The sequence below is a fragment of the Neomonachus schauinslandi genome, chromosome 12, assembly GCF_002201575.2.
Source record: "Neomonachus schauinslandi chromosome 12, ASM220157v2, whole genome shotgun sequence".
In the NCBI taxonomy this organism is placed as follows: Eukaryota; Metazoa; Chordata; class Mammalia; order Carnivora; family Phocidae; genus Neomonachus; species Neomonachus schauinslandi.
Genome location: NC_058414.1, coordinates 90,783,735 through 90,799,663, shown reverse-complemented (window position 1 = coordinate 90,799,663; position 15,929 = coordinate 90,783,735). Strand labels below are relative to the sequence as shown.

Genomic DNA, 15,929 nt, shown 5'->3' with positions numbered 1-15,929 from the left:
AAGGAATTCTTTCTTCTTTATCTCATCGGTTGTCTAAAACCATGCTACATTTTAGTTTCATTCATATTATAGAAACAAAATAATATGAATCTCCTCTTCAATCAAGAAAAATGTGGAATCATATGGGGCGCCTGGCTGGCTCCGTCAGTAGAGCACGTGACTCTTGATCTCAGGCTTGTAAATGAGAGCCTTCCGTTGGGTGTAGAGGTTACTTAAAAATAAAAACTTAAAAAAAAATCACAAATGTGAATCTCCCTTTCTGGGATCAGCTTCCATTCAAGAAAGCTGTGAAGTAATTATCTTGGACCTAACATCTTCTGCCAGGCCCTCTGTGATGAATTGCTTCTCTTTGCTGATAAGAGAAGGGAGGAACCTAGGATATTTATGACCCATGGAACTACCTAATCAGGTTAGAACATACGAATTAAAACTTGCTCTGCTCAATAGTAAATGGCAGATTTCCTGGGTTTCTTTTTTTTGCCACTCACTACAAAAAGGAGAATTGCTGGAGGTTGTTTTATTACTCTTCTAAACGTAAGCCTTGGTGATCGTTAAAATTTTAAAACATGTTTTGATTGCTATGAGAGGTCATAAAACTTGACTGTAGGAGAGATTAAGTGTTGATTAAAGATTGAGGATTGAGCTTATTGTTAAGCATTTTATTTGTAACTGAACTCAAAATGAACTTAGTGGGATTTAAAAAATTATTTTCCCACCCAACTAAATGGTTTTATTCTCTAAGACTCTAAATGGCCAGAATCACTTTCAGTTGTTAAGTCTGCTGCTGTGATTTGAATTACTACTTCTTAGAAAAAAAATTTTTTTTTGGATGCAATTTGCATACAGTAAAATTGACCATTTTAAAGTATATAATCTGGTGAATTTTAGTACAATTTTAGTGCCAGTTTGTACAATCCTCACCATTATCTAATTCTCACTGAATGGTCTTGTTTTCAAATTTTGATTAAGTTAAATCTGTTACCAGTTCATCTTTCCATCTAGAAATGTGATGGTCAGTCATAGCTAAGCTTTTTTTAAAGAATTTATTTATTTATTTTAGAGAGAGAAAGAGCGTGCGTGGGGAAAAGGGCAGAGGGAGAGGGAAAGAGAGAATCTCCAGCAGACTCCCTGCTGAGCATGAAGCCCGACACGGGGCTCCATCTCACTGACCCTGAGATCATGACCTGAGCTGAAATCGAGTCAGACACTTAACTGAGCCACCCAGGCGCCCCTGTCGTAGTCAATTTTTAATGTGTCTCGAAGTCCTTTTATAATCAAAAAAAGGGGGTTTTTTTCTGCTAACTACTTCATTAAAAAAGTTACCAGATAAAGAACACCTCTCCAAGGGGTGTTTGGCCAATGTCTGGAAAGGGAGTGGTAGTTCTAGAACAGTCTGTCGTTGTGATTTTCAGGCTCTCAGATGGGCTGAGAGGCCAATTATTTTTTACTTTTTCCACTCTGGGAAAATAACAGCTTTTTGTGCTTTTCAGGTTCTCTCTTGGGAAAGAGGATTAATGGACTTACTTCTGAGCATTATTGATCTATCTCTCATCTGGGAATATTTGTGTCTCTGTGACAGTGTTTTAAGAACACAAATAATATCAACATTACAGGATAGTTGTTTTGATGTGTATCTTTTGTGTCCCTGACTAGAAAAAAAACTCCTTAGGGCAGAGAACATGCCAGACCTTCCTTTGAAGTCTTCACAGGAGCTCACACAATACAAGACCCAGAGCTAGCAAACACGAGTGACCTTGACGTGCTGCTCTAGACTGGCTTGTGGCTATCTCTATATTCTGGGGAAAAAAATGCCTCTGTTTGAGTTCTGGTTCTGCTATTTACTAGTGGTCTGACATTGGAAAAGTTATTTTAAAATCATAAAACCTCACTTTCTGAACTGATTTTGAAAAATGTTATACATCTTCAAAAGCAGATGGTAAAATCAATCCCAAATGCACCCATCATCCTCAATAATTTTCAACATATGGGCATTCTTTATTCTTCTATATGCCCATCTATTTCTTACGCACTGTATTGCACACTACCATTGAATTGTTTTAAAAATTTATTTATTTGTTTTTTTGTGGGGGGCGGGACGAGAAGCAGAGGGAGCGGGAGAGAAAGAATCTCCAGCAGACCCCCCACTGAGCGTGGGGCTGGATGCAGGGCTCGATCACATGACCCTGAGATCATGACTTGAGCCAAAATCAAGAGTCAGACACTTAACCAACTGAGCCACCTAGGTGCCCTCTCACTGAATTATTTTAAAATGAATCCCAGACATCGTATAATTTCGTCTCTAAATATTTTAGTATATATCCCTACTATACAAAGATTCTTTTTTTCTGCTATAGCCATAATATCATTGTCACACCTAATGATGTCATCAGAAATTCCTTAATATTATCCAACTTTTGCACTTGCTTACATTTCCCTGACTTTCCTCTCCTCTCTTCTTCATCTCATTCTCTTGGATGATGTTTTACAGCTGGTTTATTTGAATGAGGATCCAAATAAGATCAACTCATTTATTTGGTTGATTTGTCTCTTTAGTCTATGAGTTCCCCTTTCCTCTTTTCATCTTGTCATTTTTTCTTTTTTTTTTTAAAAGATTTTGTTTATTTATTTGACAGAGAGAGAGACACAGCGAGAGAGGGAACACAAGCAGGGGGAGTGGGAGAGGGAGAAGCAGGCTTTCTGCTGAGCAGGGAGCCCAATGTGGGGCTCAATCCCAGGACCCTGGGATCATGACCTGAGCCGAAGGCAGACGTTCAACAACTGAGCCCCCCAGGCGCCACCATCTTGTCATTTTTTCATTGAAGAAGTTGGGTCGTTTATCTTATACGACTTCCCACATTCTGGATTTTTTCTTATTGCAGCCACATGGTACAGTTTAATGAGTTTCTTCTTCATCTCCTATATACATTGGTAGAGCTAGAGGATCGGATTCTGCTTGAACTTCTTCTTAAGAGAATACATCACAGGTGATGTATACTCCAGTCTTATTGCAGCTCATCAGGACCACGTGATACCTGATTGTCTCTCTTTTGGTGGCATTAAGATTTGTAGATGGCTACAGGTGTTATCAGTCTTATCCATCTCTTACCCATTTCTTCATCAGCCTTTCACCTAGTAGTTTATCAGCCATTGGTAATCATTGCCTAGATCCATTATTTCATCGAGTTGCAAAGTCATGATAATTTAATTCCATTCATCCTTCTTTTCCTTGCATGTGTTAGCTGAAATTAAAAACAATTTTCTTTCACCAACTGTTTAGTTACTCTGAAGTACCAAGAATTTGTACAAGAAAGACAAGATATTTACTAGTTTTCAGAATAATGAGTTGGTTTCTTAGTATTCTCCAAAGATGATTAGTGGGATTTTCATTTCACTATTGCTATGAACAATGGATTTTGATATCTTTGATGTGTTTCAATTCTTTGCAGTCATTATTCTTCTTGATGCTTAAATGATCCCATCTTTGGCCGATGGGAGCCTTTTTAAGTTGAATCTTGTAATCTTTTGTTACAACCCCAGGAGTGTTTGATATCTTCCTTGCTATCTGGTATGACAAGATGTTCCAGGCTCAATTTACACATTTCCTGTCCCAGATCCAGAATTAGCCATTTATCTAAGGCACCAGGGTTTCTTTTAATGGGAAGTAGGAAAGAAAACAATCAGGGCTCTAGGAGTGCTCATTGGTCATTTTTTCCAGACTCTTCCAGTGGATAATGTTAGGATATGTACATATGAAAAACACAGTGAATTCATAGTGATATCTCCAATTCAAAGTTAGGATTATAAGATTTTTATATAACTTCTCTGATTTTTGTATTATTTTTCTTTTACACCCAAAGTCTTGATTCATAATCATATTAATGTAATTACTACTTGCTTTATCCTACAATATGTACTAGTATCAAAATAATGATACCAATATTAATACTACAATCTAATTACTGAGAATAGGTTAGGATTTCTATTTATCCCTCTAGGGATATAAAGTTAAATGACCTCAAGAGTTAAATGTCTTCAAGTCATTTGGAAAAAACTTCACTAAGTTGATACTCAGCTTTCTTTGTTTTGTTTTTCTTTTGATTTCTAGAATTAAGAATCCTTCTTTGGGCTAAATACAAGAAGGGGGAGGGAGCCAATAAAAAGAAGTGCTCCTGGGTTTCTGTCAGAATGAAAAGAAAATGTTACATAGAAAGCACACTATACCCCCCAAGATCTACGGGAATGTAAAGCGCCGGCTACTGTGATTATTTCTCTGTAGCAAAGGCCATCTTCACTCCCAGATAGAGGATGCTATCGGCTAAATTGTCCAGAGCTCACCTGGCCCCTGACTCAGGGTTGATTACTAGCCACTGGGGCCCCATCGTCTCATTTGGCCATTTGACCTCTCCATGTCTCAGGGTCTTTATATGTAAGATGGTGATGAATTAGATAACTAACCTCACAGATTTTCTGTGAAGATTAAAGGAAAATGTGCTTTCTATTATATATGTTTCTTCTTCCCTCTCCCGCTTCCATCAGGGAAGCCGTGTGGGAAATTGGGACCATTTAGAAGATGGCAACCAAGCAGATGGAGCCGGTCACCATCATTAGCCTTCGGAAGCAGAGCCCGGAGACCCCAGAGACCCAGCCAAAAGGTAAGATGATCATGGAAGCCTCAGACCCTCAAGCTGCTTCTTAATTTCCCCCTGTATTTACTAGGTTTTTTATAATAATGAATTGGTTTCCCAACATCTTTCTCTTCATTATTAGTGAGCAATTGTCCACATACATTCCCTTCCCATGGAGGCTATTCCTCTCACTCTGCCCTTCCTTGTTAGAGTCAAAGACATTCACCGTGGAAGATGCCGTGGAGACCATTGGATTTGGACGTTTCCACATTGCCCTGTTTCTGATCATGGGCAGCACTGGGGTGAGTGCTCTGGAGATCATTTGACTCTCTAAAGCGAATTCATTATTGGACACATAGAGTCTTCCACTGACCTCCAGCTCTGGGATGTCCATTCAGGGAGGGGAGTGAAAGGGAGCAGGAACCCTGTGAGGGGGTTAATTAAAAAATAAATTTCATCTACCTTTGGCAGGTATTTGGTTATGAGCATATAAATATCTGTGTCTTTATGTTCTGGGAATTCAGTATTCATTTAAAAAAATGGTTTAAATTTCTTCCTTCTCTGGGAAGAGAGGAGAAAACTAGTATCACTCTAAGTAAAATTAGACACATGGTCCTCAAATATTTTGTGCATAAGAATCATATGGGACACCTGTTGTCATTACAGATTTCCAGAACCTTTAGGAGACACTAATGAAGGTTTGCTATTTTGAGAAAAAAAGAGTGACAGCTCAGTCGCAGGGCTTTGACCAATAGTGGGACTGTCCCAAGAGACCACTACTGCTTCCTCTTTTTGTCATAGGTGCAGTGAGAATATGTTAGGAATATGATAGTGATAATGCGACAGAATGGAAAAACTGAGAGAAGTGGTAAACATGACAATGGTTTAAGGCGGGACATGAAGATAGCCAAGAGGACACTAGTGAGTAAATAATAGAGAGCCCTGACCCTCGCCCTCAGCTAAATGGTATGAGAAAAAGAGTGATGTGAGCTGGCGGGAGCACTTGGCAAGTTCTGATGCAGGGCTCCAAAGCCTTGTGTTCTCAGGAGGCAGTCCAGGAATGGAGAGAAAAGACACATCCTGATCCTACTTTTATAATAACCAACTGTGATACAATTTAGAACATTTCTTCATCTATAAAGTAATGTCTCACCTAGGCTCCAAAATGTTAAGTTCCATATTACAAGGGACAAATGGGTGTGACTGGGGAGGGTTTTATCATAACTTTCAACCAGAACATCTCCACTTCTGTTTTACATATATGATTTCATTACATGGTCCCCTTGGCTTAAACACTGTTAAACTCTCTGCATCTTTTACCTTCAAATATGTTGGGAACCCTGTCTTTTCTTCCATTATAGCCCTCTGGCAAGTGAAAAGAATATGCAGAATTTTTTTTACCTTCCCAAATCAACCAAACCACCTATACAAAGGGGGTGTATTTTTATTAGTTATTATCTGTATTAGAAATATGGTGCTAGTGTACCCCCTTCCCAAAGGATAGGTATCGCTTTTGTATAGGTAACCCCTGATGTCCATATCCACATCCATGTCCATGGAGATTGTATGTCTATTGCACATTTACACTTGATGTTGTTGTGAAATAGCTTCTGGTCTTCTTTAAGCATTTTATAAGCTGCTTCAGTTCTTCCCAACCCATCGGGTAGGAAGGGCTATTTACCAGGCTGCCTCCTCCCTGTCTCTCTCTCTCTCTCTCACACACACACACACACACACACACACACACACACACACACACACACAAATGCACACACCTGTTTAATTGGGTGTGGTAACCAAATCCCTTCCCTGGTTTTAGGATGGACTGCACTGGATGGATCTTCTCATCAGAATAGGTGTGTTGACAGTGATGGGCATGGCTCCTCCTGGCCATGGTCTCTTAAGGTTCTTGGTCAGAGACAGTGGGAGCAATAGTTGGGTTTCAGGGCCTCACGTGACCAGGGTGTATGTAATAACATCACAATAGCAACACAGCCTCAGTCTGTGACCAGGCATCCTGAATCCTGTGTTCTCTGAGGTCTTCTAAGATCTTCTTATACGGTGCTGCTCCTCTGTGTCCCTCTCCCCTAAGGCTATTATATCAGAGTGGGGCAGAGTCTTATCCCTTATTGGCTTATTTTCTCCTAAGACCACTTGGAGGAGTAGAGTCCTGATTAACATTGACCCAACTGCTCCTCATTACTGAGAGAGATAAGTTTAATGAATCAAACATCCTTCTGAGGTTGTCATGCTGTCTCTTATTCATTTTACTTTTTGGGCTAAAATTACACCAGCTATCTGAACTCTAAACATGAGTAAAGTACTTTCCAAGAAGAGACAAACTTTATGATATCTTTCCAATTCCCATATAGTAGCTAACACCACTATACTTTATTCATCCCAGACCTTTGAGTTATAAATATAATATTTATATTATAAATAGTGTCTCCTAAAGGTTCTGGGAATCTGTAATGACAACAGGTGTCCCATATGATTCTTATGCACAAAATATTCTCGTTAAATGGATATTAAAGTACACTTCCTATCATGCGGAGCTCTGGTAAATCTTGTGTCTAATTTTGTGTTACTAGTTTTCTCCTCTCTTCCCATATAATACATAATCCACACAAATATCAATTCTTTTCTAGCATCTACATCTTCCTTTCCCTGGGAGATAAACTCACCCTACAATGGATTGCAAGATACAGACAGAGGATGATATTCAAACTTCTTATTGAAAGAAGTATTTGGGAGCATAGTTCATAGTGATGAACTCATTGTTTTGTACTTGCTGCTTTACTCTCTTCTGGTTTTCATGAAGCTTGCCTTCCAGCTCAGCTTCTTGAGATCAGAGACTATTTCACAAATCCATTTGGAAAGGCTATGCCCTGAGACCTTCGCAATGATGAGTATGAAGCCACAGAGCCAGGTTGATGTGGATGCTGGTAGTTAGTCAGGTCATCTACTACCTAAGTGACTCCCCCAACACACACACACACATAACACCCTCATAGTACTATAGTGCAAATACATGGATCAGCAACATCGCAAATAAATATATGTCATAATTCTGTGGGAGTCCTCTCAAATTATTCGAACCATAAACATTATATCCATGAAAGCCAAAGTTCTACTATACTTCATTACCCAACTAGCAGTGTTGAGTGGGTACACTGTAGGTGCTCCCTCAATGCGGAGGGGAAGGAGGAGATTAGGATTAGAAGGATGTTGGACAGGCACACATGGGAAGAATTGATGAGAAACCAACACTAAGACGTGGTGTTTTCCCTCCTTCTTTAAGGTTGTCGAGGCCATGGAGATCATGTTAATAGCAGTCGTGTCTCCTGTCATCCGCTGTGAATGGCAGCTGGAGAATTGGCAGGTGGCTTTAGTGACCACGGTGAGTGCCTGCTTCGGTGCTTTGAATGAACCAACTGAGAACCAGGGCTTCTGCTCCCCTTCCTCCATCCCACAAGGCTAAGAGCCAAAGGCTACCTCACTGCTTGGTGTGTTGGCTTCCAAAGCTCATGGGTTTACAGGCCCAAACTACCATTTGGGGTCTTTCTCTTTTTTTTCTCTTTTCCTGTAAGGAGCACAACCTTGAACTGCTTCTTTTCTGGCCCCTAGCAAGAGGCTAGAAGAGACAGATGCAAGTCAGAGAGAGTAGCCCTTAAGTCATGGATTAGTTATGGTTTGAGTCAGACTGCAAATTAGTTGGACCATAGTGACTTACGGAATCACCAAATCAGGCTCACGGAATTGTATTGTGGTATGCGTTCAACTTTTCTCGAAGATCGTTGTGAATAGCCTTATGAAGTGCACATCAAGTTTTGCTACAGAGTGGAATTAAGGATATTCTACAGCATTCTTTCAAAAGGTGTTTATTAAGTACCCATGAATTGCCAGCAGGCTTTGTGTGCACGCATGTGTGTTGGCAGGAGTACAAGCAGCCCCATGTTGCTTGAATAGAAAGTCAGGAAGAGGGAACAATGGGAGACAAGGCTGCAGAGACAGGTGGGCATCAGAAGCATCTTGGAGTCCATGCATGGACTCCATTCTGGAGACCACTGTGGGCCCCTGCACCCCAACTTCGATCAACATGCGCAAGTCCCCCAAGCACAATATAGTTGGCACAGATCTATATGACAGTTTTTCCAAATTACTCTTTTACGTAACAAAGATCAATTTCACCTAAACACATCATTGACGTCATAGTCATTATGTATTTCTCGTTAAATGGATATTAAAGTACACTTCCTATCATGCGGAGCTCTGGTAAATCTTTTTTTTTAAAAAAAGTCTTAAAAGAGGCTCTTCATGCCTACAAATGTTGGAGTCTACACTGTGGATGACAGGGAGCCATGAAGGGGCCTTAAGGAGAGATGTGGTCAGCTTTCCAAGCGCCCTGAGGAGATGAGGTTGGAAGGTGGATACGTGAGCAGTAGTAAAGTGGCAGAGTGCATGGAGGCGAGGCAGTGTGTTCTGGAAGTATTTAAGAGGTCACATCAGCTGAGGAGGTGAAAGAAATGGAAGGTGTGGAGTGGAGAATTGATTTACTTGGGTATTGAAGCTGGTTTTCATGAGGGCAGGACTAAATAGAAATACAATGAGACAGGTGCCAACATCCTCACTGAGAGGAGAGTGTCAGGAGGCAGGGAGGCGCAGCTGGGTGAAGGATGCAGAGTCAGTTGGCGGAAGCCTTGAAAGACAGTAAGGCTTTATAAGAGAGTGAGAGTTATGGTCTGAAACTGGCCGTGGAGCATGCTGGAAGTTTTCCCCAGCCTCCTAGGCTTCTGGGGGTTATGGGCAGAGAGGAAGGGGTGTCCCCAGCTCTCACTCACTGCCTTAACCAAACTTGACCTGGGAATTCTTATCTGTGTTGGGAACCAGGAACCTCCTCCTCCCCTAAGGAACCGATCTGAGTTCTCCTCTCAGATAACGTATGTTATCCGCCCAGTTGTGTTTCCCTCTGTGTCGTGGAGGCCAGGAAACGTGGAGCCCGGTTTTGGACTCAATCCCAGCAGCAAATGTACAAATCTGCTTATTTTCTGACATCCATTTCTCTCTTTAAAATCCCTTTACTAATTCTGTTGCACTTGTTCCTTTTTAAAAAAAGTTCTAATGCTTTTAGAAGAGGGAAGGGGTATAAATAAAAATAGCTAAAGACCTTACCTGGGCTTGCAATGAAGTGACCCGGCCATTTTTCATTTTCTTCTACATACAAAATGCAGTTGCAGTTTGGAAAGCATTCCTTGTCAACTCTGTGCCTTTAGAGTGACCGCTGTAAGGTTCTGTGTAATTATCGTTGCACCACACCCCAGCGGGCTTGTGAATATGCACGTCTCTGTTCCTGAGGATGTTGGGGCACCTAGCTGTGGTGTTTGCATCCGTCGCTCCCATGAAACTATATTATATGATACACTTTCTATATTTACAAGTGACACTTCATCGGTTGCATTTATGTTGTTCTTGGTGGCACCTCCCTGATGTCACCTGTAACACGACTTCCTTGTCAGGTGGTTCACGGCTCAGGAGACTTTTCTCTAGGGAATTCAAGTCACCCCAGATGTGCCCATGTCTTGCTCTGAGTTCCTGGCTGGCTACTGTCTTTTTGTGGCTGTCACCCTGGCTGTGAGTCCCATCCGGCTTTGGCAACCGCGCCCTGGGCTCACTGGCCACGGCCTTGCCAACGGGAGGGGCTCGGACTGATTCAGCCAAGAGGCCACATTTTGACCAACTCCCAGGCTCCCCATTCCCCGAGCCCGGTTCCACCTGCCATCTTCAGGACAACCTGGCCCGAGCAGATGTTAACCTTGAGGACTGTGGATGAATTACAGTCCTTCACGTTTTGTAACTAAGAGCTGGCGCTGAAGAAACAAAACTTCATGTGGTGCATAAAACAGAAATAGAAGAGTAATATTTATGCTCAAAATAAGTACCTGCAGAAAAAGCAGACCCAGGGCGCCTGGGTGGCTCAGTCATTAAGTGTCTGCCTTTGGCTCAGGTCATGATCCCAGAGTCCTGGGATCAAGCCCCGCATCGGGCTCCCTGCTCAGCGGAAAGCCTGCTTCTCCCTCTTCCACTCTCCCTGCTTGTGTTCCCTATCTCACTGTGTCTCTCTCTGTCAAATAAATAAATAAAATCTTAAAAAAAAAAAAAGAAAAGAAAAAAAGAAAAAGCAGACCCTCCAAAGGGAGGGGGAGAGACAGAGAGAGAGAGAGTTTATGTCTTCACCTCTGTGTGATTTCCCAAACAGGACTAGCATTCACAAGTTTCGGGGTTCACGTAGGCATTGAGTCAAGGTTTGTGCTCCAGACGGGCTTGATAATAAACAGCTCAGCCTTAGGAAAGTCATGTCTTTACACTGAATGGAAAGAAAACAAGAAAGAAAAAAAAATCTGCCACTTATGGGCGAGAAGAGAGTAAACTTTAAATTTGATCTTATTTGACTCTTTGCTTCACCTTTATTAATCATTTAATTAAGCTTAATCCAGGGGCAATTAAGTCTATTAACCCAACATAGCATTGCAATAAACAAAAGTGTTTTAAATCCAAAGAGCCACTTTCCTCCCTGCCCTGGGCAGTCTGTGATTGCTTCCTTTTATTCAAGTCTGGTCAAAAAGAAAAAAAAAAATTAGTTTACTTCTTCCTTCTTGGAGGGAATTTGATAATTTCATAATAGAAATTGCTTAATTTCAGGGGCACCCAAATTTTGAGATTCCCCAATTGATATGACTTCTTAATTTTTTTAAAGATGTTTATTTATTCATTTGAGAGAGAGAGAGAGCACAAGTGGGGACCGGGGGTGGAGGGTCAGAGGGAGAAGCAGACTCCCTGTGGGGCAGGGAGCCCGATGCAGGACTTGATCCCAGGACCTTAGGATCATGACCTGAGTGGCAGGTAGACACTTAATCCACTGAGCCGTCCAGGCACCCTGATATGATTTTTTTTTTTTAATTGAGCTGCTGACATAGGGTTGACATTAAAAATATACATATTTGATAATTAAGCCTATTAGGAGATGAGAAAGAGGTAAAAAATCTTGCCATTGACTACCATCATCTTAAAAAAAAAAAAAGAGAAGGGCACATTCATATCAATAATCAGAAAGAAAATTATTCCAGAATAAAAAGAGCCCTTAATATTTAATAAATTTAGATTTATTCAAAACATATCACATTGACCTTATTTTCAACGTTTTTTTCTCAGGACTGATTAGATTTCATGATAGGGCAGCGTCTGTCCCAAGACTGGCATTTAGAAAACACTGGCTTCTTCCCCCTCCCCTTCTATCCTAGAAAGCACAAGGTAGAGGATAGCATGGCTTTGTTGTTCAAGAATAGATATTTTTTTTCTTCTTATAGTTCCCTGTGGAAGAAATGCGTTTGAGTCTTCTTATGAAGAGTAAGGAAGGGGAAAAAAAAAGAGAAAGCAAAGCAGGCAGCAGAGAGAAACAGTTCTCTTACTGAAAAAGTCTTAGAAATGCAAGCTAACACCTTTCCTTTGATTACTCTAGAGTCAGTCAGAGATCTTACTAGAAAGGAAAGCAAGTGAAGCTTGGAACTGCTTGAAAGAAGAAAAATAAGTAGCCTAAAGGCATAGACATCAGATCACAGCTCAGACTGAGTTAAAATGCTGGTATCACACCCAGGTTCTTGAATTTTATCAGTGTAGGATAAGCTATTGTGAGAACAAGGATGGAAAAGAAACAGATTTATATTAGTTTTGAAGAGTGTTTCTGTATGGGGGCCTGGCTTGGGTGTTTATTTAGTTTGTGTTTACCTGTAAAAACATAAAGGAAAATTGCTTCTAGAAGTCTCAACTTGTGTGTGGGATCAGGCAGGTCATGAATGAATAGAGGTGGTTTTTCTTTTTTAATTCTTAAAATGGAAAAGCACAATTATACATCTGAGTAGAATGAGGCCAGGGCCATCATCTTGGATCAGAGGGAGATAAACTACCTGTTCCTCTGACCCTTGTTTCCACCTGGCGGCAGCCTCTCTATGTGTGGGGTGACCCGATGGGAAGCATCAGCCTCTGAAGCCCTGAACATGGGAACCAGAGGCAGGGGAGCTTTGTGAAGCTTCCACCCCTTGCACATTTCCAGTCAACTTTTCATGAAGATGAATGAATGGGAAATGCAGCTAATCAGCATATTCTAGAAAGCCTGCCTACCGGATCATTTTTTCTCACTCCACCTCCAGATGGTGTTTTTTGGCTACATGATATTCAGCATCCTCTTTGGCCTACTTGCTGACAGATATGGCCGCTGGAAGGTAGGTTGGCCTTGAAGAATGATTTGGAATTTTCTTTTGTGATGATGTCACCCCTGCTTCTCTTTAATGGACATTTCTTTGTCTATAACCAAGATAGAATGGGCGGAAATGTCCTTCTCTGACACCACGTGCCGGAATTCCAGGCTTGTCTTCTTGCTTTCTCATCTTTTCCTGGGGTACCTGTCCTCATACTAGGTCCCCGTCATCCAGGAATGGAATTGATGGGTGTGCACAGTCAGAAAATATGAGAACGTAGAGGAGGACACATAGAAACATAAGCAGCTTCACACAGTTAACTTGGGTGTAGCTTTGAAACTCAGCCACTTGCTCAAGGTCACATATCAACTAAGGTTAGACAGTAAGATCTAAACCTATGTCTTCTGATTAGAAACCTGGGTCTCTGTCTCTCTCTCTCTCTTTTTTTCCCCCTCGTCTGGTTTCTGGTAGGGAAGGCCACTCTAAGCATAAGCACAGGGGGACAAGCACCAAAGGAAAATAATTACAGAATTGGCTGTATGTTTTGAAGTACACGAAGTAAATATCATAGACATTCATAAATTAATCTGAAAACACAAGTATGTCAAAAAAAATGTAAAAAGCACAAGAAGACATTTTACAAAAAAAAAACATGGTCAATATATCTTGGAAAACATTTGATTGTGGGAGTAATCAAAAGGAAACATATTAGAAGGTATGATTTTTGGGGTATCAAATCCATAAGGATTTTTTCTTTTTTTTTAGAGAAAGTTGCAAGTGTACAGACTTCATATTGGTATAGTTTTTCTGACCATCGGTTTGGCAGGATGATCCAAGAACCTTGAGAATACGCATTCTAGTCTGACCATTTTCTTTCCAGAAATCTAGCCCAATTAGATCATCAGAGAACCACAGAGATTTCTGTGCAGACATTGTCACAGCTAACTGTAACCATGAGAAAACCTCAGCATTCAACCACAGGGAAGGGGTTATGCATGATATTACATGCATTATAGTACATTTTTCCACTGGAATATTTTGCAGCCATTAAAAATACGTTTTCCCTTTCAAACAGGGAAAATAGGATAAAAACATGTTAACGTGTCTTTTTTGAGGGGTTGGGAAGTCAAGCAAGATTTAAATATTTTTGTTTTTCTCTTTTTCTTCCATATTCTCTTCTGTGAATTTGTATTATTCTTATGATTAGGGAAAATGCAAATACCTTAAATTTTCTCCTCATCCCATTCCAAGACAACACTTCCCTGTGCTCCTAATGAGGGCAGGTTTTTGCATCCTGATTTACAAGTTTGGGCTCCGGTCACCTGTTAGGGTGGATGCAGTCTGGCAGTTTTGAAGAATGGTCTAAATTTGGAATGTCTGGACTTTCAGGCAATACAATGGCATAGATCGTGTTATTTGACGATTGTGAGAGATCAGTGAGCTCCCTGTAGAATTAGCTTCTCTGAGAAGCAAACATCTGGATGGAAATTAAAAATCACCTTCAGAAGTTACATTTTCTCCCATTAACTTCTTCCATTGAGGCAGGTCCCATTAATAAGTCTCCTTTTGTTGCTTCAGATTTTGCTCATCTCGTTCCTGTGGGGAGCCTACTTCTCCTTGCTGACCTCTTTCTCTCCGTCTTACATCTGGTTTGTCTTCCTGCGGACAATGGTGGGCTGTGGTGTGTCTGGCCATGCACAAGGGTAAAGACTTCACCTAGCGGACGCTTGAGAGATGCATACACCACCAGATACTTACACATACGCTGTGGCTCATGGGCCAATTGCATCAACAAGTTGTAAATGTATAAGACTTCACTTGTGCTAATTATTTTTTAGCTTTTTATTTATTTTTTAATTTTTCTTGAAGTGATGGCTGCGAATTCCACTAGGAGCTATTTGCTCATCAGAATGTTTGATGGAGGGGCGCCTGGGTGGCTCAGTTGGTTAAGCGACTGCCTTCGGCTCAGGTCATGATCCTGGAGTCCCGGGATCGAGTCCCGCATCGAGCTCCCTGCTCGGCAGGGAGTCTGCTTCTCCCTCTGACCTTCCTCCCTCTCATGCTCTCCGTCTCTCATTGTCTCTCTCGCAAATAAATAAAATCTTAAAAAAAAAAAAATTAAAAAAAAAAAAAAAAAAGAATGTTTGATGGTGAGGCTAGCAGAGTGTACTAGCAGTGAATGTGTTCAAACTTTTTTGTCCCTAAGGCTGCTCTTTATTTTGTTAGACTAAACACTAAGCGAAATTGCTGTATGAGGTAGGTAACACAGTCTATTCATTGCTGGAGAATTTGTTGGAAAAGTTTAGTTTGATCAGAAGCACCTTTAACATTGAGGGGTAACCATTTTATTTATTTTTAAAGATTTTATTTATTTATTTGAGAGAGAGAGAACAAGAGAGCAAGCACGAGCAGGGGGGAGGGGCTGAGGGCGAGGGAGAAGCCGACTCCCTGCCGAGGAGGGAGCCCGATGCGGAACTTGATCCCAGGACACATGACCTTGAACTGACTGAGCCATCCTGGTGCCCAAGGAGTAACCATTTTGAAATGCCACTGCCCTGTGACTCAAAACTGTGTCTAAGTGCATTTGCAAAGCAGGGGGAGACCGCTGCGAGAGACGGTGGTTGCTTGTCCTTCTCTGCCCTGGGATAAGGGCGCAGTGTCTTCTTGCGCCTGGAGAGTTGCGCTAAGGTTCAGCAACTCCGGAGCCTCCCTTGAATTCATGAGCCCCTCAGGCTACTGTCTCCGGGGTGCCTTGGAGCAGGTTACCCTTAGAATGTATTATCATGTCAAAGCACCCAATTATTACCTTAATGTGTTGCAGAAAGACTGTTCCTCCCTGGGGCATAAATTAAGCCCCGCTCTGAGCTGTGGAGCCCTACAGGAGTAGAAGTAAGCTTGACATTTACAACATCCCTCGGGGAACCAGCCTAATAAATATGTTAAGAAAGCCCAAACCCTGGTTAATAATTGCAACAGGGAAGGGCAATTAGAAAACTGAAGGGAGTATGATGCTATTTATTTGTCTCTTCACAAAATTAATTAGAAACCTGTG

General features: G+C 41.3%; 1 protein-coding gene across 1 annotated transcript in view; it reads left to right on the top strand.

Annotated features, from left to right (window-relative positions):
• Nucleotides 1-4,570: 4,570 nt before the first annotated feature.
• The window catches only part of SVOPL (SVOP like), a 72,400-nt gene continuing 61,041 nt past the window's right edge, over nt 4,571-15,929 (top strand). Inside the window, exons 1-5 of the mRNA XM_044920014.1 lie at nt 4,571-4,652; nt 4,836-4,927; nt 7,927-8,025; nt 12,830-12,901; nt 14,456-14,580. Coding sequence (XP_044775949.1) covers nt 4,571-4,652; nt 4,836-4,927; nt 7,927-8,025; nt 12,830-12,901; nt 14,456-14,580 — 470 coding nt within the window. The remainder of the gene's footprint in view (nt 4,653-4,835; nt 4,928-7,926; nt 8,026-12,829; nt 12,902-14,455; nt 14,581-15,929) is intronic.